Source organism: Temnothorax curvispinosus, unplaced genomic scaffold (genome assembly GCF_003070985.1).
Source record: "Temnothorax curvispinosus isolate PA1 unplaced genomic scaffold, ASM307098v1 QBEX01007563.1, whole genome shotgun sequence".
In the NCBI taxonomy this organism is placed as follows: domain Eukaryota; kingdom Metazoa; phylum Arthropoda; class Insecta; order Hymenoptera; family Formicidae; genus Temnothorax; species Temnothorax curvispinosus.
The window spans coordinates 295,261-317,338 of NW_020217343.1; the positions used below are offsets into that span (position 1 = coordinate 295,261).

The 22,078-nt window shown below is 38.3% G+C and overlaps 1 protein-coding gene across 1 annotated transcript in view; it reads left to right on the forward strand.

The window, feature by feature from the left end:
* Positions 1 to 22,078, forward strand: part of LOC112457173 (regulating synaptic membrane exocytosis protein 2-like) — a 166,659-nt gene that overhangs the window by 135,700 nt on the left and 8,881 nt on the right. Inside the window, exons 15-19 of the mRNA XM_025020091.1 lie at positions 1,147 to 1,205; positions 16,099 to 16,277; positions 16,582 to 16,797; positions 17,295 to 17,623; positions 18,822 to 19,007. Coding sequence (XP_024875859.1) covers positions 1,147 to 1,205; positions 16,099 to 16,277; positions 16,582 to 16,797; positions 17,295 to 17,623; positions 18,822 to 19,007 — 969 coding nt within the window. The remainder of the gene's footprint in view (positions 1 to 1,146; positions 1,206 to 16,098; positions 16,278 to 16,581; positions 16,798 to 17,294; positions 17,624 to 18,821; positions 19,008 to 22,078) is intronic.

Here is a 22,078-nt window from a genome sequence, read left to right on the forward strand (position 1 = left end):
GCCTCTGACCGTTGACATGATTTCGTTTTGACCTCGAAAATGTATCCGTAAGATGAACAAGTATATTTTCGTATCCCTAAATATCTGCTAAATCATTCATTTTATACATTCTGCATTCATACGTGACGCGTTAAGTTTTTGTGTATAAATTCAGAAGGTATGTAATTTTTTTATAAATAATTTGCCATCAAAAGATAAAATTGCACTTATGAGAAATAAAAAACCAATTCTCAATGATTTATCAACGTAACCAATCGTCGTTACATATCTTACGCAATTAGACTTCATACTACACGAAAAGAAAAAATATGACTCAGAATTATAAGTTATTTAGTTAAAAATTTTGAATTAAGGGGATGCTGGAGTCGCGGGCGAACTCGATCAGCGTCGATAAAGAAGTGCTCACCGATTCTTACATATACATACAGAGCGCAGGCAAACTCGACCAGCGTCGATAAAGAAGTGCTCACCGATTCTTACACATACATACAGAGCGCAGAGTTTTTGGCTGAATTCGGGGAGACGCGTAACATGTGCATATGAAATTTTCTAACATACTTTTCTCTTATACTAAAGCTCGCAGCTCATTTCTGCAAGCACAGGATTCTTCTTTATTGTATTTCCGTGACGGCTGCAAGGTTTTTGTATACGTACACAGTCTAAAACTTTTATCTGCAGCAAATGTTGTCATGAGTCGACAGCAGAATCGAAAATAAAAATGTAATTTTCTAATTTTTTTTCGTTTTTCATACGCAATTGGTGCCTGCCGTCTTCGTTATCGTTCATACTTTAATTCTGGACAAAAAATTTTTAATTCGGTGAAATCAATCAAAAGATTTGTGTGTCTGAAAATTTCGTGGTAAAACAGACCTGTCTCCAGCATCCCCTTAATCACAGGAATTTAATTGTTACTAATTCGCAAAAATAACTGAATTTTTGCCAATAATGATGAGCTCAAAATTTTTAACTTACGAGAGTAGAAAGCTCCATGAATAACTGATAATTTCGAGTCGTTCGTTTTTTTTTACTCTCGCGCGGCGAGAGAGGCCGGCTACAGAGATGTCATCATATATAGTCGCTACGAAAAAAACAGTTACGGAAGCAACGTGCGTCACTGATACGATGCATTTTGATATGTTTTTGCAGAAACCGAAACGGAGAAAGCGCCAACGTCGCCGACGCGCAGGAAACTGCCAAAGACGCCGGTATAACGAGTTACTAAGTTGACACCTACACACATTGACCGTTTCTCTCTTTCTATCTTTCTCTCATTGTCCTACACGATGTACACGATGCATACGCAGACTCGGGGATAAGCACGCTTATAAGCCGAGAATAAGAGCGTAAGAAAAAAAGAAAGAGAAAAGCGCAGGGAAACAGCTGAAAAAAAAGGGATGCGTCCTCTCGCGTAGTCTCTTTACTTTTGTATATAATATAAGTATGATTAATCAGGCGTGCACGGACACGAACTGATTGCGCACATTTGTAAACGAGAGATGTGTGCAGGCAGGCGTGACGTGTGTGAAAAAGTGCGTGGGTTTTAGCGTCAACGTGCAAATCAGTTAAAGTGAGCGAGTTACGTCATGTGCTGAAATATATCGTGCACGTAACGAACACGGTTTATAAAAAAAGCTCCTGTTAATTATAATCAATTTTAATACCTACAATTAATTTTGGCGACCAAAAAAACGTTCTGCAATAAAACTGATGTCTTCGGATCTTTTGTCCGGTCAATTCATTTGCATGAATTTAAATATACCGCATTTTTTTCATTATTTTATAGATTTTATACTAAAAAAGCATCTATTTTTAATTTTTACATACAACATTATAAAATTTAAAATTGATGTCAATTTACAATTGCGAATTAAGATTTGAATTATTCACGCATATCTCTCTTTTAACACAGTTTAATGCTAGTATTAATATATATATATAAACGAAGCTTTTAAGCGTTAAACTTTTGCGATAGATAATACCAGGCAAATTTCATATAATTTTATTTTCACTGAGTTTCACTAATCGTTTAGTTTATCCCCCAATTCTAGTACGTTTAAACTCGTCGATAATGCCTGAGTTACTCCCTAAATTTTATCTCTCGGTAGGAGTCCCCCGTACCGGCAATCTTATCCGAACGCTTAGTCGACGGTTCTTAGGAAAAGCTGACAAAAGTCGAGTACTCCGACCGAGCATTATTCGCGAAAAGTAAGACCACTTGAATCACGCAGCTCAGCGCCATTTTATCCCGGTAAAGCACAATGCGGCACAATTCTACCGCGCATTTTCACTGATCCTGCGCGAAGACTGCTAACGTGTAAATATTGTACGTACATACGTCGATGTAACGAACTATAACGATGTCCCGTCTTTTTTTCTTGTAAAGCACAGCGTGCGTCGTTCGCGTTGTCGCGGTCGCTTCAGATAAGTTATATACAAAGAGCGCATCGATGACGAAGGAAAAAGTCTGTCCGATAGAACAGAGATAACTAAAGAATTGTGCGGGAACTTACTTTCCAGGGTGTTACTGGAGAATTAGGTAATTTCAGGAGAAAGAACTGCGAGAGATAAAAATCCAACTCGATTGATCCGAATAATATATAGCGAGATAGTAGCGAGATAAAGTTTTTGATCTGTAACAAAAACTTACTTCGAGCTTGCGTGATTTTAGAACTCCAGACGCAAGAGAGTGTAATAGAAGTTATCGTAGCTTTCTAAACTTTAGGTGGAATAGAGATACGAGATTATCAATCGCGTTTTGTACGATATTGGTCGGAGGAAACTAATAGCAAAAAGTCAGGGTTTTTTTTTAAACTATCATAAAATTTTTTGCTATTGTAAAATATATAACAAAACCTTTTTCCTTATGATTTTACGTTTATTATGTTATATTAGTTATTTTGTTTCGACTGCTTGGAATTATTTCTCAGCAAACTATCGAAGCAATATCAGAATATTTTAGTAGAGAGCAACATAGCATCCGAAAGATATTTCATTCCTTCATCGCGCACCTTCGCATTTTGAAAGATCGAAATTTTAGATCAGTGTATCCGCTTTTTCTCTCTTTTTTCCCCCCAACAATTGTATGAAAAGATAGTTTCGTGAGAATTCGATGGTCATCACATATCGCTACCCGCATTGGCTACGGGAATTTATTGCTAATTACTTTTCGCCTTTCTATCGGTTTTACACGTTACCATCGCACGATTTAAAGCTCGCATGATTTAATACTCCGATGAATATCTTACCAGACGCGAGAGTTTCAGCCAGGATGAACGAAATTCTTATCGCTCGCCTAGCAGCCGTAAAATTTCCTCGAATTACCTATCAGATAAAGTTTAAGGACAAGACTGTATTGTAGTTAGTAAAAGAAGCAACGCTCGCAAATTTATAGGTTCAACCAGTGCCGTGAATATCCGATAACACGCTGTTTCAACGTTCCAGCGATACGTTCCAGAGTATAACGTGCTGGCGGTATGGCACGCTGTTTTCCAATCGATAGTGGCAATCCTAGCCGCTAGTTTGAATACCCGAATAGCCTGCGGGAAAAAATCTCGAAAAATATGCTACACGAATGTCGCAATTATTCCATTGAATCGTATTCGTGCATTGAATATTATATACGCGTCGCACGGTTTGCATTCAGAGCTGCTCAATATTCGGATAGTAACTTGAGAGATGTTTGTATGGATCCACAGTTAACGAACGCATCGCTGAAAGCAAACGTTCGCGTTATGTGATTGCCTGACATTTGTACAAAATTTAAAAAAAGAGCGCATTTTTATAAAGACGCGCGAATCTTGAACAGACGTACAGATATATACGTATAACTATTAACAATGTCTTTTATATAAAAAAAATATCGAAAGGAAAAAAGCGTACGATAATTGCTGATTTACGTTCATTTGCATATTCGTTTATTTATAATTTTACGCGCGTAAGATAATGTTTAATCGCTGAAGTGTAAGAATTCCGAATATATCATTGACGGCACTGGTTCCCACTGGCTACAGATATCGATCGTAGGGCATGTCGTCGACGCGACTCGAGAGCAACTTAAATTTATTAGTACGTTGTATATGATCCCTTTAGGCCATACAGCAGCACTCGTACAATCACTAGCAGAAATGCGCGTTACGGTGTACGCCACTTCGTTTTCTTCGACGCAATCGCGGGGGTGTTCTTTCATATATGCCAGAATTTCACAAAAAACTTGCAAAAATCGTGAAAATTGAGAACTTTCATTTTGGGTATATTCAATAAAAAGCCGCACACTTGCGAAAATAAGTCTAACGGATACTAAAGAAATTGTAAAAATTGCAAATTTTATATTTTGTTGCCGAAAAGAGGTATTATTCGTTCCTTTTTATATTATCATTAACAATTAATGCCACTGTAGATATTAATAGACGGGATCGACTTTATTATCTGTAGAAACGTATCTATAACTGTAAAGTTAAAGAAGATTAAAATTTCTCATTGAAATGCTATAAATTGAGGGAATCCATGTTTTACGTATCGTTGGCGGTCAAATTCGCCTGGAATAGCCATATATTCGATGCTGCGGAATTTCAATTTATATTTCTTTTCTTTTCCCGAGCGTCGTTAATATACACGCTCACGGATTTTCGAATGCTACCGAGACCTGTCGCATGTTAAAATAATTTAATCTATTAACGCTATAGAACCCCGGCATACCCGGCCGTCGCATTTCGCGCGACCATTAATTCGATCGTTTACCGATGTGTCGCCGATTTCATTCCAACGCGGCGTGGTGTTATCCTATCAGGGGGTCCTCCCAATCAATTATCGCAATCGGACACGAGTCGGCCGGGTGTGTAATTACATCGATCAGTCGCGAGCTTACGAACACCTCCGTCCGTCGGTTTCGCATATATGCGCAGGGGGGAAAAAAGCAAATGTCTCTACGCGACACCGCAACCGATTTCTGTCTGAAGAGAAAAGCTTTCGTACAATCAATCGTAGAGAATCGCCGTGTGAGCAGCCCGTATGCTCATATCGCCTCCGAGGATTTTTACGAAAGTCATCCGTTTTTTTCGCGAAGAGTCAACATCGGTCGCGAGATTAGACACATCTGGGAACACGAGTGATTGAAATTTTAACGTGTATAAAAAAAAAGATTCGTCGTTAGATTCTCTCTCACTCTAATACTACAGGACGTCACTTTTTTTTGTGCGCCCTACATGTACATGTAAAATAAAAAATAAATTTGTAATACGACACACACACACACACACACACACACACACACAATTGTTGAACTTTATAAAAGACTTAATTTTTAGGAAATTTATAGCGTACGGAATATTGTTCTCTATAAATTGTTAATATGTGTGCATTTAATTGAATAGATATGTATTGCGTTGATAAAATATATATATTAATTCAGGAAACGTGCGGGATCTTTTGCATACGAATTTTACTAATTGGAATTACAGTTCTAATAAACAATACTGTTAATAATAGAAACAACAATAATTACGATAACAATAGAGCTGATTGCTATAAACCAACAAATATTTGATATAAAAATGGCATAATTATGCATAGGTAAATACAATAAGCAATGTTGCAGCAATCAAGAAATGCAATGAAATAAAAAATAAATCCCGCAGATTCTTGCAAAAAAAAACAATATTAATTTTTTTAGAATTTATCGCTATAGGTATTAAACACATTTTATATATATAGTAATAGTTCTCTATTTTAACAATACTGGTGCTATCATATTAATATAATCTCATTAAAAAGCCAATAACAATTGATCCAGTGTGATACGTCAAAGATTAATGACCGACAAGTCTCTCTTTCTTTACTGTAATCACGCATATTGTGAGTCTTCGAGTCATCGAGACTATCGAGAGTCTTAAGATCGCTCGTGTTCCCAGAATAATTCCTCAATTTTCTCGAGACAGCGAACGGGCGGAAGCGGAAACTCGCACGGCTCCTAGATATTAACGCGAGCTTCGAGACGTAGAAGCGATTGTAAAGCGCGGATCAACACAGGATGAATCTAGTGTTTTAGCGCAGTTTTAGGTATATTGGGTGTTTTGATAAAGTACCTATCGAATTAAGAATTTTTTTTTTCCCAACCGGCACAATTCCGCGACGTGAGTGGAAACCGCGATGTAAGTCGGAACCTGGTTCGAACAACTCGACAAATTTCTGTCGCTAAGAACCGACAGAATATGCACATTTATTTTCAACCTCCGTTTTAGTCGCACAAAGGCGGAAGAATTAACGAGTCTTGGAAAGGAAAGCCTTCGATGAAAAGTCGAAAGAGGATAAACTCTGAAAACTCGCCCATAGGTTTCGACTTCGTTGCGACTTCACTTGCAATAAATAAAACTCGGATTCGCCTGGATATATCACACATCAAGCCAATCGTCTTCGATCGGCCGTGTAAATATTATAATACTTGATCTACACAGGCTAGAACTTTGTTATGGATCACTTGTGCATCTCGCGAGGGATCTTTGCAGTTGGACCAATGAAAGTCCATATAGAATATAAAGCTTGTTCAAGCGCAATTCGCACATATCTGACACGAAACGTTATTTATAATGCTAACAGCATGACAAATCGACTCCATGATTCTCCGTGTTGCTTTTACAAAGTGCTCGATTCAATAAATCGTACAAATGGAAAAAAATCCGGAATAAATTTTGGATCCATACTCTTTATATATTCGTGCTGCACTCAGCAATTATGTCATTTTTCTACTTTGAAATTTTTTATATATCAAATATTTAAAAAATACATATACACTGTTAAATTTGTAAGCGTTAAATTATATTCAGTTTGTCATTTTTAACCATTCGCCACTCCTTTTAACTTTTAACCATTCTCCTACTCAATATTGTCATTAATTTAACTAAAACAATGTTAATTTAACTAAATCAATTGAGTTAAATACGGTCCTGTGTTGAAATAATAAATCTCGACACGCGTGTTATTTAACTCAAGGCATCGATTTAAATTGCATCCCTTAATATTTTATAATTTTCAAAAGTCATTCTCTCTGATTTTATAAATCTTTTGATTTTCGAAGTATACCAAATAAGAACGATGAAAAATAACGCGTTAGAAAAAGATATATTTTCCAATAAAGGCACTATATCTCGATATTCTCGATATGATCGTGCACAATTCATGCATATGTAACATATACGGAATCTTCCGAATCAGCGATTTCTTGTCAGACATACGCATTTCTTCGCTCGAACAAGCCGTATATATCACCTACAGATTTCTACCTTTATGAATGTTAAAGGATCAGGTGATATTCGTGCAGATTTATCGGAGTACGTTTAGACGAGAATTATGTGTTTCAAATACGATTATCGAGAATAAGACTAAGATTGCTACAATTGCTTAGATTTTAGACGCTTCCGACAGTTTACGGCGGCGCAGCTTTTCGAATTTCACGAAAAACGCACCCTTTCTTTTCATCCCGATCTCGTAGAAAGGCAAAAGCGGCAAAGCGGGCAAAGCGTTGCGCTACGCGATGCGTCGATGCGTCTGTCGAAATAGCCGGGAGTGCCTGCGGGAGCGTATACGTGCAACGCCGAGATCGATGAACTTTGTTGATTACGGTACCCGGAAAACCCACGTGAAAAAAAATTCGTGCGTTTGGAAAACGACCGCAAAAATTGCCCATCGCAATTGTTTTAAACCTTTCGGTTTCCTCACGGCGATTTTATTTATCATTTATATTGGGAATTATATCGGGGCTGCAGGGAACTGTGAAGGGAATATTTTATTCTCTTACATCACAGAGAGCGAACGTATAAGAACTCGCCAAGATGTAATCCAACAACAAATTACACGCGACACACTTACCTCGATATCGTTACACCTCGACGTTCCTTCGACGTTCCTCGTTGCTTCTCGTTGCTCCTTGATGCTCCTCGATATTGCTCCATGTTCTCCTCGATGCTCTTCGATACTCCTCGATCCTCCTCGATGCTCCTCGATGCACTGGATCACAAGACACACGCGGATTTGTGAAAAGAAAGTCTTCGAATGGACGGCGATTCGATCTAAAAGTCTAAATCGACGGACTCAATCGCGGACACGGAAAGACACTCGCGATCGCGTTCAGATTATCACATTAGCACATTAAACAATCGTCCATCGATTTTCTCCGCGCTTCCGAGTCTCAATAGTGTACAGGGACAATGGCGAAACTTCCATGCCATAGTATCGCGGAATAATAGGATACTCTTCTAACGCGAGCAAGCGGAAAAACTATTACCGTAGATTTCACATCTGTCCCTCGATCGGTAGACGTCTGTCTCTGGACGATCTCTCGACGCGATCCCTTCGACTCCTCCGGCTGCCGAATTAGACGCGCAGTTCGACGCACTCGGCGAGAAGTTCGTGGCGGAAAATGTTCACTCGCGCGTGGCGTTCACGCGATCCGATATGCTGGACGGTCGCGAGCGTACAGACTGAACGTTCCCAGCTCAGCTTGTTACGTTTTTTACTCGACGCGTCGTTCCGAGAAAACAACCAAAATTCCGGGAAACGGCGCGTCACGAGGGTTCCGAGAAATGACGCGCTGTAGTTAAACACGTCGAGGGGGAGGGGGTAGCACGCGCGACTACCGTAGGCAAGCGAGCAGCGAGCTCTCACAGTCTCGAATTCTCGGTTAATTTCTCGACGGGCGATGCCTGATTCTCTTCGACAGCCGGCTGTCCGGAGACGTCTTCGAATCGAATCGACGGGTGTCGACGTTTGCGAAACACTCGTGTCGGAGAGCGGGTTGCTCCGACGCGATGGCGGAACAAAGCGGCGGAGCGAAGCGCGTCCATTGGAACATTGGCCACCCGAGAGATACGCTTGATCGCGATCGCACGACCCGATGGATATACCGAGACGGTCGCCGATGAACAGATTCGACACCGAATCCACTCCGTTCGTCCGCCCGCGAAAACGGCCCGGGACCGACGAATAAAACGCGGAAACGCGCACCGCGCACCGATCGCGACTCGCCCACTCGTCGGCGACGCGCTGAGTGAAGTGAGCTACCGAACTAACCGAACTCTCTCTCTCGTAGTTTCAATTTGGCGCGGCGCGCGGGAATGCAAAAAGCGCGACAGTTTGTGTACTAAAAACGAATATTGATAATATTGAAATAATTAAATCGGAATGAAAAATCGAATCGCTCAAGCTCGAACGTTTTCGGCCAGTAACCACGCGAAAATACATCGAAATAATAATGTTAAATAAATCGGTTTAATTTAACGCGTTCGCGCACAAGATGTCGGAGCTTCGCGCAGGTGACTACGTTTCTCAATGTACAGTTTGTAAGGAAGAAGAACATTTTTACTCTTATTATCTTTCGTGTGTGTGAATTCTAAAAAAATGCCCTCAAAATTTACTTTTGAAAATCACATCTAAATTATTCCCATACAAATTTTATCTGTTATCAGTGATTCCTTGAATTATTTTAGTGCTAAATTCATTCTCTCATATTTTACTTATTTAACATCTAATCCTCACTACGTATATATTCATAAAATGCAGGAACAGAATTTATACAGAAATAGAAATTTATATAGAATAGTAGAACCGCGTAAAGATATCTGAAATAACGATTTCCGGAATCAACAGAGTTCACTGATAAATCGGAGCAGTTTGACGAGAATGCGATATTTTATCGCTATGTAAGAAACACAAATCCACGTGTTGTATACCGAAAGTTCTTTCCCCGTTCGCGTTCTGTATATCTTGACGGTGGTGGACATCGCGAGAGGAACAAGACGAATATATAGACGGTGCCTCTAACATGTGTACCATTATTACTTGGCAATTCTTAGAGCTCGCGCGTGTAAAGTCCGATATACTTCTCCATTTCCAAAAGCGTTGCAGCGTCGATTCTAAACGTCTTTAGCGAGTAATGACGTGAGTCAGAACTTTGTTAATGTAGGGGAAGATGAAACACTTAAATATTACCGAGGCAGAATATAAAGATTTCTGCAATTTGTTGTTTATTAAGAGACGTAATAAGATTAGTCTCCACGACGTATCTATGTGGAAAATATTATAGATGTATAAATTTTATAACTATTAATAACGCGTCTAGTATTTCTAGTATTTCTAGGGTTAATGAGCGAGATTTATTGACTTTTCGGCGCGAGCTCTACGATTACATTTATCGATTTTGTACACCGTATACTTCGTAAATGGACTTGAAGTTTACGAAGCTAATTGCATCCCTTCTAAAAGACATATTTACGGATTTAAAATCGTATTTATCGTTTTTAATTTACATTTTTCCAAAAAAGTAAGATAGATTCAGAATCAAAGGAGCTTATTCGCGCTTGAAAAATCACCGTAGAAGCACCGTGCTGTCTTTGAGTCCGTTTGCAGAGTATTTAAAACGATAAAATTGGATAATAGTGACGTTCGCGGGAATCCTCCGGGATCCCTCTAGTGACGTAGTACGCGGTGGCGCAGAAGAAAAGGAAAAGGGGAAAAAAGAAAGACAGCGCGCGAGCGTGCCCGTCGCTTTCGTGAGAGAGAACGAATGTCACGCTTTTCATTTTTCGTTTCACGTCAAGAGACGCGGCAAGACGTGTGGCTAACAATAAACGCGCAACGTGCAACGAGAACGAGATTCGAGAAAAAAGAAAACGCGCAGCGCACAAAAACGAAAGTGTCAGTTGGGGCGAGTTGTGTCGTTGCTGTTCTCCTTTCTTTGCTTCATTGCTGATCTCGCGCGGAATAAAATCGCCTGGAAGCGATCCGTCGCGAAGCACCTCGAATGTCGAATTTCTCACTATGAAACTCACTCCGAATAACCGGCGAACCTTTTACTTTCGACAGTCTTCGAAAGGAATGGAATAGTGTCGAGCGAGATTTATTTATGTTAAAATATATCGTGTATGTTAATAACGTTTTTGTACCGCTTATTAGAACGATTGAATAATGCAGTCGATTTGTTCGGAGCTTGAATATTTTCTAGTTCAAAGCATTTGCCAAATGCTGTGCATACGAAACGCGGATATGATTAAATGTAGCATTTTATCGCTTATTTATATTTTTGTCATTTTACCTGGTCACGATTTTTCGAAATAAATACACGCTCGATAAAGGAAGAGAGCTGTTTGCAAATATGGAAAGCCGAATTTACAGTGATATTTCAAAGAGGTTTGCTCTTTATAAAAAGTCACGTTACATTTCTCTCTATAAATTACTAATAAACACGTACACGTGTATGTACGTAGCGCGATACGTGCTCTCCAATTCCTCCCGGCAAAGCATGCTGGACACTGTTCCAGATTTTCTCGGTATAATTATAAAGCCTTGGATTCGCGATGAGGCTCGCCCTCTCCTCGTTCACGAAAAAGCCGGCCTCCAAAGGCTGAATGGAAAGGAGAAACGGCGGAAAAGCTAAAGGAGATTCTCGCGGAGAAGCTCGACTCTATATGCATACACGGAGGCTGTGGCACTCGATCTTTCTTTACGTAATTTACCCTGCCAGAGAAAGATCATATATATGTATAAATGTATATCCATCTTCTTCGTCCCCGCTGTTCTCACTCTCTAACTGTTTCTTTCTCCTTATCACATTTTTGCACAGCTCCTCCATTTCTCTTTTACGTTAGATTACGTATATCTCGCTATCACGATCAGTTGATATCTCGTCCCCCCTCTGTTCTCACTCACTCACTCTCTCTCTCTCTCTTTCCTCCTTCCACTTTCTATTTGTCTCTAACTCTGATTCTTCTCATCCCCGATGTACGATGGACTTACACGAGACTCCTCTCTGGATCTCTACACACTCTGCTCCGTCTCTCTTTGCTCTACGTTACTTTAAGTAAATCCGTTACTTCCACTCATACGAATGTACATATTCGATGTCATCTACGTTTCTTTATATTATACATATATATATATACATGCATATACGCAACTGTATGTCTCCCTGTATATACCCGCTGACAAAAGCTGACCGCACCGTGTAAATACTAAAAAAAAAATAGACGTATAATGATCAGAAACAAAAAAAAAAGCAATAGATCCGCTGAGACGAAAGAGAAATGAAAAAGACGAAATGTAAGTTGTTCATGTTGAGCAAGTTTAGCATATTGGCCCTCCACGCTACTCTCTCCCAACTGGCACGAATTCTAGTTGTACGCTAGCGTTTTTTTCCTCCTTGGCGGCTCGTTTCTCACCTTTCTTTCTCTTCTCTCTCTCTCTCGCTCTTTCTTTCTCTCTCTCCAATTTTCTCGTACGTCTATGGCTGTCTCGTTGTTTAGCTGATAATTTCAGTTCATAGATCGTATACCAACCTCTCTCTTTCTCCACGTACACACACATGTATGGCTCTCTGTCTTTCTTTTTCTCTTTTTTCCCCCTATCTGTCCGCTGTCCTTAATTTTGGTTGCGAGCGCAGACACACGAACACCAAACTCGTCCTGAGTGATGCACAAATGCCAAACGTCCGAGCGCATTGTCATCATTGCGAGAGGTATCACTTGTGGCGCGCTCGCAATTGTGATGCTGCGGCTAGCAATCGACGGCAGTGTGAAATCGACAATTCAATGTCCCATCGATATGCAACGCGTTTCGACGAGCACGCGGTTAAATAAATATAAACGAGTATTCAAGGGCTCCGTCCGTCCTGTTTTTTTTTTTATTTTTTTATTTTTTTAATCTTTGCGGAGCTTAAGCGTTTTTATCCAATGTTTAACGACCGGGCTATACGAGGCGGCGAAGCCGATAATCTTTAACGGTAACGACGAACAAGCGCGCGGATCGCTCGGATGGAAACGCGGGCGTTTGGTTGTTGTCAACATTCTCGCTTTTCCCTGGTATTATACGGACACGGAAGGTATATGTGCACAAGCGCAGATTTAATGGACGCACTTCTCCATCGAGTACATCGAATGAATTTTCCTGGGGGGGGGGGGGGGGGGGGGGGGGGGGGGGGGGGAAGAGGGACGGTTGTTGCGAAACGTGTCACAATGCTGGCCGATTGTCATACCGGGGAAATGCGCGCTTTGGAAACAACCGTAGACTGACATTGTACATCAACGCTTGTCGCAACGGCTCTTCTTCGGCTTCAAAAAAATTTGTGCACGTATATTGTAGAACGGAACGGTATATCGATGTATAGAAAAAAACTAATTGTCTGAATTTACACAATTAATCATTTAAGAAACGTTCTATAAACAATTCGTAACTCGTGCAAACGTCACAAAAAGCAGATGAATTTTCTAAGAGAATTTCTAAGAGGATAATATTCCTTGAATATTTGATTTATAATTTTCACTAATTTTAACGTTGATTATTAAATAGCGAAATTATATGCGACAATACACTATTTTAATATATAAAATTATTATATGAAAAGATAATGGGAAGAGATAGCAAGTTAGCGAGTTGGATTATTTTTACCGTGATTTCTTTCCAGAATCTCATCGTCATCTTCATTAAAATTCATTTTTTACTTTCTACTTTAAATCGAGATAAAAAGATTCGCCCATCCTCATCCGCTTTTATCCGCGATAACTTTTCTATTCCCATTACCGAGACCGCACTTGTTAACAGAGATTGTTCGTAAAAATAATCTCCAAGCATAATACCGGCCGTCTTATGATCATTAATTATCTTTTCGCATGTGGTAGTTTCCATTTTTCATTTTAAATGATATGGTTAAAAAAGCATATCGTAATGCTCATCAATCCACTAATAAATATTTACAAATAAGTATTAAAATATTAAAAATATAAATATTTAAGAAATCTAATAATATATAAATATATTAATCTTTTACTTTTATTATAAAATAATATTATATTATTAATATTATTTATTAATAAATTCGCTAAATGTGTAATTTAAAAATTAATACTAGACTAGAGTTCTCGTAAATATATACTTCATCTAAAAAATTACTATCCTAAAATATAGTTTTGAAATTAGCATGTTAATCAAAAGTTTAGTTTACGGAATTACCACACTCTGCATCAAATTTCAGTTTTGAAAGTTAGGATATTAGATTTGTATTTATATCACAAATTGATATCCTATATCCGGAAATTCATATTTTATATAATAATATTAGAGCTATGATATCAATTAGTTTCAATTTTCATTTAAATAGAACAGCAATACGATCAATTTGCATATAAGCTCTTTTGAGAGAACGCAAAAGCATATATATGTTAAATTTTAATTGTTAAAACACTAAATTGCAGACATTGAATTACAATAGATGTATTATCTTTAATACGTATGTCATTACAGTATGACTTATTGCAGCCGAAGAAGCGCGTTGCGACGATACACATGGTTGCTTGCGTAGAAAGAACCTTTTCAATATATATACAGATGTAAATACGTAGCAAACAGTTTACAGTTCGGGAAAACCGTACGTGAAAAGAGAAAGAGTGATAGACGATTTATGTTTTTTTTTCGTGATAATAAAAGGCTTAGACACGTGGGAAGGCATGCGAGGCTGGAATGCAGAGAAGATATGTGAAGCGATGTCGTGGAAACATCGGAAGAGAATACAAGGAGAGGAGAAGAAGACCTAGAGGATAAATACATATAAATCGTCGGTCGTGACGAAAAAAAGAGATTAATGAAAATTAACAAAAGCTTGCTTTCAAACGAACGTTTTTCTTGACTGTATCGCACGTACAGGGTTGTAATCCAATGATGTGTTTTCTTAAATGCTATTTAGATAAAAATATCAAATAATAATTTATATTTTAATAAGAGAATAGAGTTATCCTGTTTTAACTCTTTCAAGCACACACAATTTATCCTTACTCATTAATAATAAAAAATGAATTTTACATCATATATATTATAATATTATAGTTATTTAATTGGTAAATTTAATTAATATTATTAAACATTATAAATGTAAAATAAAAATTATTATTAAATATATTATTAAACATTATAAATGTTAATCTTAAAATAATGTTAATGACATAATATCAATTATATGAGCGATATATATATAATGTCTCTTTTTTTATGTCTCTCTGTAACAAAATAATTTGGTGAAATCCGGAATATATTTAAAATCCAAAAATCCGTAGATGTAAGGATTAAAAGATTCCATTTTATATAAAGCTCTAAAGATAAGGAACTCTGTCTTTGGAGATGTCTAAGTTTCAATATTGTAGTAACTATGGATTTTCAAGCTTTCAAAGATCTTAAGATTTCCAATATTTCTCTGTTAACTCTTCGAGGATATTCGAAGATAAAGATCTTTGTAACTTTACATTCAAAATCCTTTATAAACTCTATAATAAAGAAATTATAATTGTGTCAACCTATCTATATTGAAAAGAGCCAATGAATTGTTTGTAATATCAGATTTCTATCTCAATTTAAAGATTAGAAATATTCATTATAAATTAGGATTAATTAGATAAAATCATTGGCCCGAATAGCTAGTTTGAAAGAGTTAAATAAAAATTAAATAAAAGAGCGAAACAGATCAGTACTTTTCTAGGATTACACCCCTGTACACACACACACACACACACACACAACTATACACACCCATAGTTGCTACTTGTATGGTCTGCGTCATGAAATGGGTCTTGACACGAATAAAATTAAACCTCGAGGACTGCTCTTAGTTTGCTCACATTCTTTTCCTTCGTTTTATCTTCTCAACAAAACTCCACCGCGAAACTGCTTCTGCATGCAAAATGAATTCCGCTTCGGTCTCCTCAACAACCGCGAGTGGAGCACGAAGGTTCCATTAAAAAATCGTTCGATGTATTCTGGCGGAGAATTTAGATACCTTTAAGATGATACTTTTATTTTCGAGTTTTATCGGTTTTATCATTATTGCTATAAATTGGTTAATGAATTTCGTTTTAAATTTCCGTATTTATTATATGTATATTAATAACTGCTTTCAATAATTAATTCTCCACTCTAATATCAACGTTTTATTACTATTTGCTTTATATTTTGGGAACTATATCTAAATTATGAAAATGAAGGAACGTTCATCTCCACCAGCAGGTTAAAAAATCTTCAACCCTACGGATTACGATGCACTAGAAATGTTAAGATTGGTCTCGTATCTTTTAGGAACAAATAGCGAAGGAGAGGCAGGTGACCGGCCGCATACAGATCCAGGTTTCGTACGAGACGGAACGCAAAGAATTGGTCGTTTCGGTTTTCATGGCCGACGACTTATGTGCGCGAGAAGACACCGGATTCGGTACCTTGCCGGAGGCTTTCGCAAAGCTTATCCTTGCTCCACCATCGTAAGTCCATGGACATCTCGTAAATTCTTGGACTGAATGTATCCGACACGTTGGTCCTCCGCGAAATCGATTCTTGACCGTATAAAACGTACGATACGAAGCAAAGTAAAAATAATAAATTAGATAAAATTAGAACATGACAGATCAATTGATATTTCACAATAGTTCCGCGTGAACGCGATTAATGCGTTTAATTGCTTCTCCAAGAACTTCGCCAAATTGATTTCTCTTTCTTCACTTATCTTTACTTTATGCTTCGAACGCTTAAAATGAAAGATTAATTAATCACTCGTGACCTTTATAGCGGCAATGCAACTCCGCTGAAAACTATCGTAGCTGAGCCGACCCAGAAACCTATCTGGAACGCTACATTGTTCTTTACTGGAGTTGATGGCGAGAGCCTGATGGAACGTGCGATCGAGGTGACTCTCTGGGATTACTGTCCCGATGGCGATAATGTGTTCCTTGGTGAATGCACTGTCGATGTTCAGCGAGCGCTTGAAAATGATAGAGCAGTTTGGTAAGTGTATTTTTTTCAGATAGAGATTGAAACACTTCTTGCGTTTGGATAACTGCAATGATCATTTGACACGCGGTTCTTGACTGTAAAACAGTAAAACAGTCTATGAATTTTATAGTCAGCTAAACTATAATTGCTATAATATTTAGAAATTGTTATAAATTTAATAGAATTAGTATTTTAAATGTTATTAATTATTATGAATTGCACTATAAATGTATTAAATTAAATATTAATGTCTCAAATATTATTAGTTGCACTATAAATGTATTAAATATTAATGTGATATTAATATGTGCATTGCACTATAAATGTATCAAATATTAATATTAATATGTGAAATCTCTTCACTGTTCATAAATAATAAATATAAATAGATACATAAACTAATTAACGTAATTTTGTACAGCAATCAAATCGATGATTAATAACAATACGAAAATTGAGATCTTGTTAACCGTTTATATGTCGAAGTATCGCAATCTATGAAATGTCAGGTATCGGCTGGAGGATCCACGCGGGCTTCGAACAGGCAAGTCGCCGTATTGCTCGCCGCGCGGTTCGCTATCGATGGAGGTCGCCCAGAGATTATTTAGGAAGGAGCTGCGGGATCGTAGCTACAGCGACGATACGCAGAGCGACAGCGGTAGCCCGGAGTTCTGCTTCCTGCATCCGGACCATGCCTGGCACGCCAATTCCAGACGCGGTTCCAGCCAATCCGAGCAACTCGAGGTCGAGCCTTATGAGCTCAACCGGGATTACAGCAGATCTCTGCCGGGTAGCCGCAGAAGCAGCTTCCAGAGTCAAGGCGGCACCGACAGCAAACGTGAGCGTCACGAAAAAGATTCGATACCATCCAATTTCTCTTTCGGAGAAATTGCTGGCGGGAATGCAACGACGCGTCAGTAAGAGGATCTCCCTCAACTAATTTCCATTAGTCTCTTGGCCAAGAGAAATTAATGCGAGGCTTATAATTACGAGAGCATTTAATAGTATTGTAATCGGAAAGATAGAATTTTAATTACAAAGAAATGATATCTTGAATTAAATTCATATCAAGCTTCTCCGCAGAGAAATTTAAGAAAATTTTCATTTTATTTAACATTCTTATTTAATATTCTATTTAATTTTCTTAATTAATAATTCTTAGTGTTTAATTATTGTGCAAAATTAAGAGATATAATAATAAGTAAAGAAAAAATAAACAAATATCTTTTTTAATGTAAATGTAAAATTTAAACTTAAAATCCATTAGATATGATATATTTGTTATAGTAAATCACCATAATAAAGTTTTTTTTATATATCTTTAAGTTGGTGTTACAAGCGATTTTGCACACATTTGCCAAATAACGCATTCGGTACAAAAAAACTTAAACGAAATCTTAGAACGTTAAAATTTTTGAAAATTCAAGTTTTTAAAAGATGTTTTCGTCAAAATTTTCGACATTGTTCGCGGATACTCGACCCAATAAACCGTGTTCCGCTTTTCGTTGCAAGCTGGCCATTTTCAAGCGAACTCGCCCCTTCTTCTGTCTCCTTTTCAAAGATGATATAACGATAGAGTGGGACTATCCGTGATGCTATTGTTGGGTAGCCTCGAGTACCTCTGCTTGGGAGCACTTGGCACGCTTAAGTAACAGCTTCCTCGATTATCGCTATTCGATTACGTCACTTCAGCTAGAAGATGCTCGTGTAAACGTTGTAAACAACAGAAATCGATGCACCGCGAAGTGAAAAATAGCAGGCATCAAAGAAGCATTAAAAAAACAAAAGGGCAACATCATAAAGAATGACATTGTAACATTCTTTTTTTTTCTTTAATGAAAATCACAAATATGTAACAATTTATGATCTATTTATTCTATTTAATAATTGTATGGACAATTGTGAACTTTCGTTCTATATTAGAATTAAATTTCATTTCGCGAAATACGAATGAAAAATGTCATTAGTCCTTCAATATCACTAATGTATGATTCTCGTAATTGTATCTAATTGCTCTTAATTTAAATTCGTTCCAGGTGGAAGCATGGGCGAGGCTGACATGCCGGCTATAGTGCATTACAATCGCGATCGGCGGCGAAGCTCATTCACCAGACCGATGAGGGATCCCGAGGAGATCCTGGAGGGTCTGCGAGCGTTGAAGGCGACCAAAGGCGAACTCAGCAGGACCATGAGTCTCTCCGGCGACAAGAAACGCGGCAGCCGTGAGTATAAACATTTTCCTCGCTTCTTTTGGCCATCATTTCGCTCGTTCGTTCGTCCGTCGTCCGACTGTTTGTTTGCCTTTTGTACCTCTCCATTCGTCACACCTCCACGAACCATTTTTACTGCATTTTGTGATACACTTTTTCTCTTTTTCTGTCTTTCTCTATTTTGTCACCGTTACTGTTGTTTAACGTCTCGTTGGCGACCATCACGGTCACCGTCACTATCTCTGGCTCGACTAAGAGAATCATTAATAAAACGCCATACCATAATTCGTGCATCCAGATGTATGTAAGTGTGCGAGAGCGCGTGTGCATTGTATCTGAGTGTTCGTACACATGTGTGTTCGTCTCACATGTGATTGTCCGACCATATTCGTTATGTGTGTACGTTACATGAATCACTTGCCTGTTTCTTTCTCTTTATTAATATTGTTTTTCTCCCTATTTTTTATTTCAATTTTCAGAAAACAATTTTTGTGTACAGAAAATAAAATTGCACTAACTCACTATTCTACGATTTCTAAAAAATATTCCGCTTGTTTCTACATAAAACCAAAAAGTAAAGAATTAAAAAAATTTTTTTTAATTTTTGTTAAGTAATAGAATTAATTAAAAGGTTAAATATCATATTTTTTATTAAGAAAAGATCCCATTTAAATGTAAATCTATATAATTATCCGATAAAATGTAAATTTTTGAAGTAAAAACTGTTTGGCAAAAAATTCTGAAAACATTTCTTATTTTTACTGTTACGTCTTTATATACTATCATATGGCACGAAGAAAGCAGAACACTTTCGCAATAATTATCTCGATGTACAACTTCAGTGTGCCATAAAAAGGTATTTTTTAAATTCCTAAATATTTTGAAATTATTATAATCTGCAATTCTTTTTATTACATATAATTTTTACTTCGTATAATCACGTTCCTAATTTATATTCAGTGTAGCCCTCACCTATATGTTTAACCACATCGTACGACTCTCTTTTGTAGAATTAGAAACCCTTCTTTTTTCCAACAATTATCCAACATTTTTGTACTCGGATGTCGATGCAATTATTATTTATCTAACTCGCACTATCACGTCCTGTCGACCCCGCGCGGTTTGACCGAGCGAACGATCTTAATACACGAAGGAATTTCTCACTCGTTTTTGTCAAAAGCCATTTTTGTCCCAGTTTGTGGAATCTAAATCGGACGGATTCAAAACGGGAGTAGCCCGACCTGGAAAGGATTTTGACAAGACTTCGGGATACGATCGACTCGATAATAGATTTTCGTGTCTATAATGTCGACCATGACGATGACCGCCTTCGATCCTCGCCTTCTGTTTTACATCCTCAATTGTGCCTCGTCGCTTATCTCATCGTTCATACGCTCGATGCTTGATTCAGCGTTTACCTCGCTTCTGGATTAGACTGCAAATCCCCAACGAACACTCGCCAAAAAGTCATCGCACAGGTTCGTCTAGCTGCGCGGAACTGACTCGTCGACGTCGGAATGGAATCGAGTCAGAAAAAAAGTAGAAAAGCATCTCGATCACTACCGCGTGGGTCCATCGTGGAGCTTAAAAACAAATCCATCGTGCGACATTCTCGCTTGGATCTGCGGAAAAATTTCAAGCTTTGTTCGTCAATCATCCTCCGCTTTTACGTCTCGAGGAGTCATCGTCCCGGTCGACGGAAATGCTCGTAAATCGACGTGGTTTTACCGAGCATTAAGCCACCACGTTTTATTCCGCCTTTGTGTCTGTCTCTCGCTCTGCTTGCGTTCCACGAAGAGGTCGATGTGTTCTCCACCAAAACCAGCAAAAGTTAACGCGATCACGATCTGTGCGCTCTCTGCTCAACTGTATTTTGCGATCGCTGTTGCGCGCCGCTGTTGCCTGTTGCTGATTGTTCGTATCGTCTCACAGCCTGACAGTAACGACTCAAATCCCCTGCTCTCTCTTTTTTCTCTCTCTCGCTCTCTCTCGCTGTACGGCTGTACCTCAGGCTTTTACGAAGCGAGAAACAGTGTCATCGCCGCCGCTGCCACCGCCACCGCCGTTCGCCACAATAGCGGAAAACATAATTCGCTGTTGTGCTTCTGTATACCGTTGCACGCACGTGTGTGACTTTACGCGCCGCGATCTTCCGCTCTTTCTCTGTTGCTCTCTTTCTTTCTATCTCTATTTGTTCTTATGCTGTTCAGCCTCTCATTCACTCCTCCGAGTGTTGTTTGCCGCATTGACACCAAGCGTGCCACGATGCGTTGCTGATCGTTCTGTCAGCAAGATTATCGTTTCTTCATCTTTCAGGCTTAACGGTCGCTTTAGCTGGCGGCTTCTGCTACGTGCTGAACGTACAAAGTCGATTGCGGTGATAATACGTTAATAATTATGAAAATTTTTTGATTAAAGATAAAGATCGAAGCAGTTAATATTTAATGACAATATTGGTGCTTTTTGTATATTAGCATATTGAATGTATCCAATTTCCATAATCTTTACAATATTGTATTTGACATTTTATTCTACTAAAGTATTAATTAAACGTATGAAAAGAACGTTTATTACATAATATGGCACACGCTAACAGAATTCACAAAGTCAAAGTAATATTTCACCTCGATGTAGAATGAACTTTACTTAGTTTAACACAGAATTAGCGTATTTTTTATCTGCTGACGGCTAATGAAGATACTAGAAGATTTACGAGGAAGCAGGCTTTAAATTGTGCATGAGAAAGAAGCTGGCTGATGTTTTTGGAGCACGTGAAGAGAATGAATTCAACGCGACGGGTCAAAGTACTACTCACAATTATCCCTACTCAGTTTCCTCGCTTTCGCACAAAAATCGGCCGAATTATGCGGCCGTTCATCTCGTTGACAGTATAAGTCGCTGCGCTTAATAATCGAAGCGATCATTAAGCGTCCCCGACGTCATCAAAAGAATCGCAATCACCTAATCAGTTTCTCGCCCTCCGACTTCCTGTTAACATCTATGTGCATATCTTCGTTCACGTAAGTGCACGGCCTCGAGCGCAGCGTGCACTTAGAACTTGACGCCTCACTGACTGTATTGCT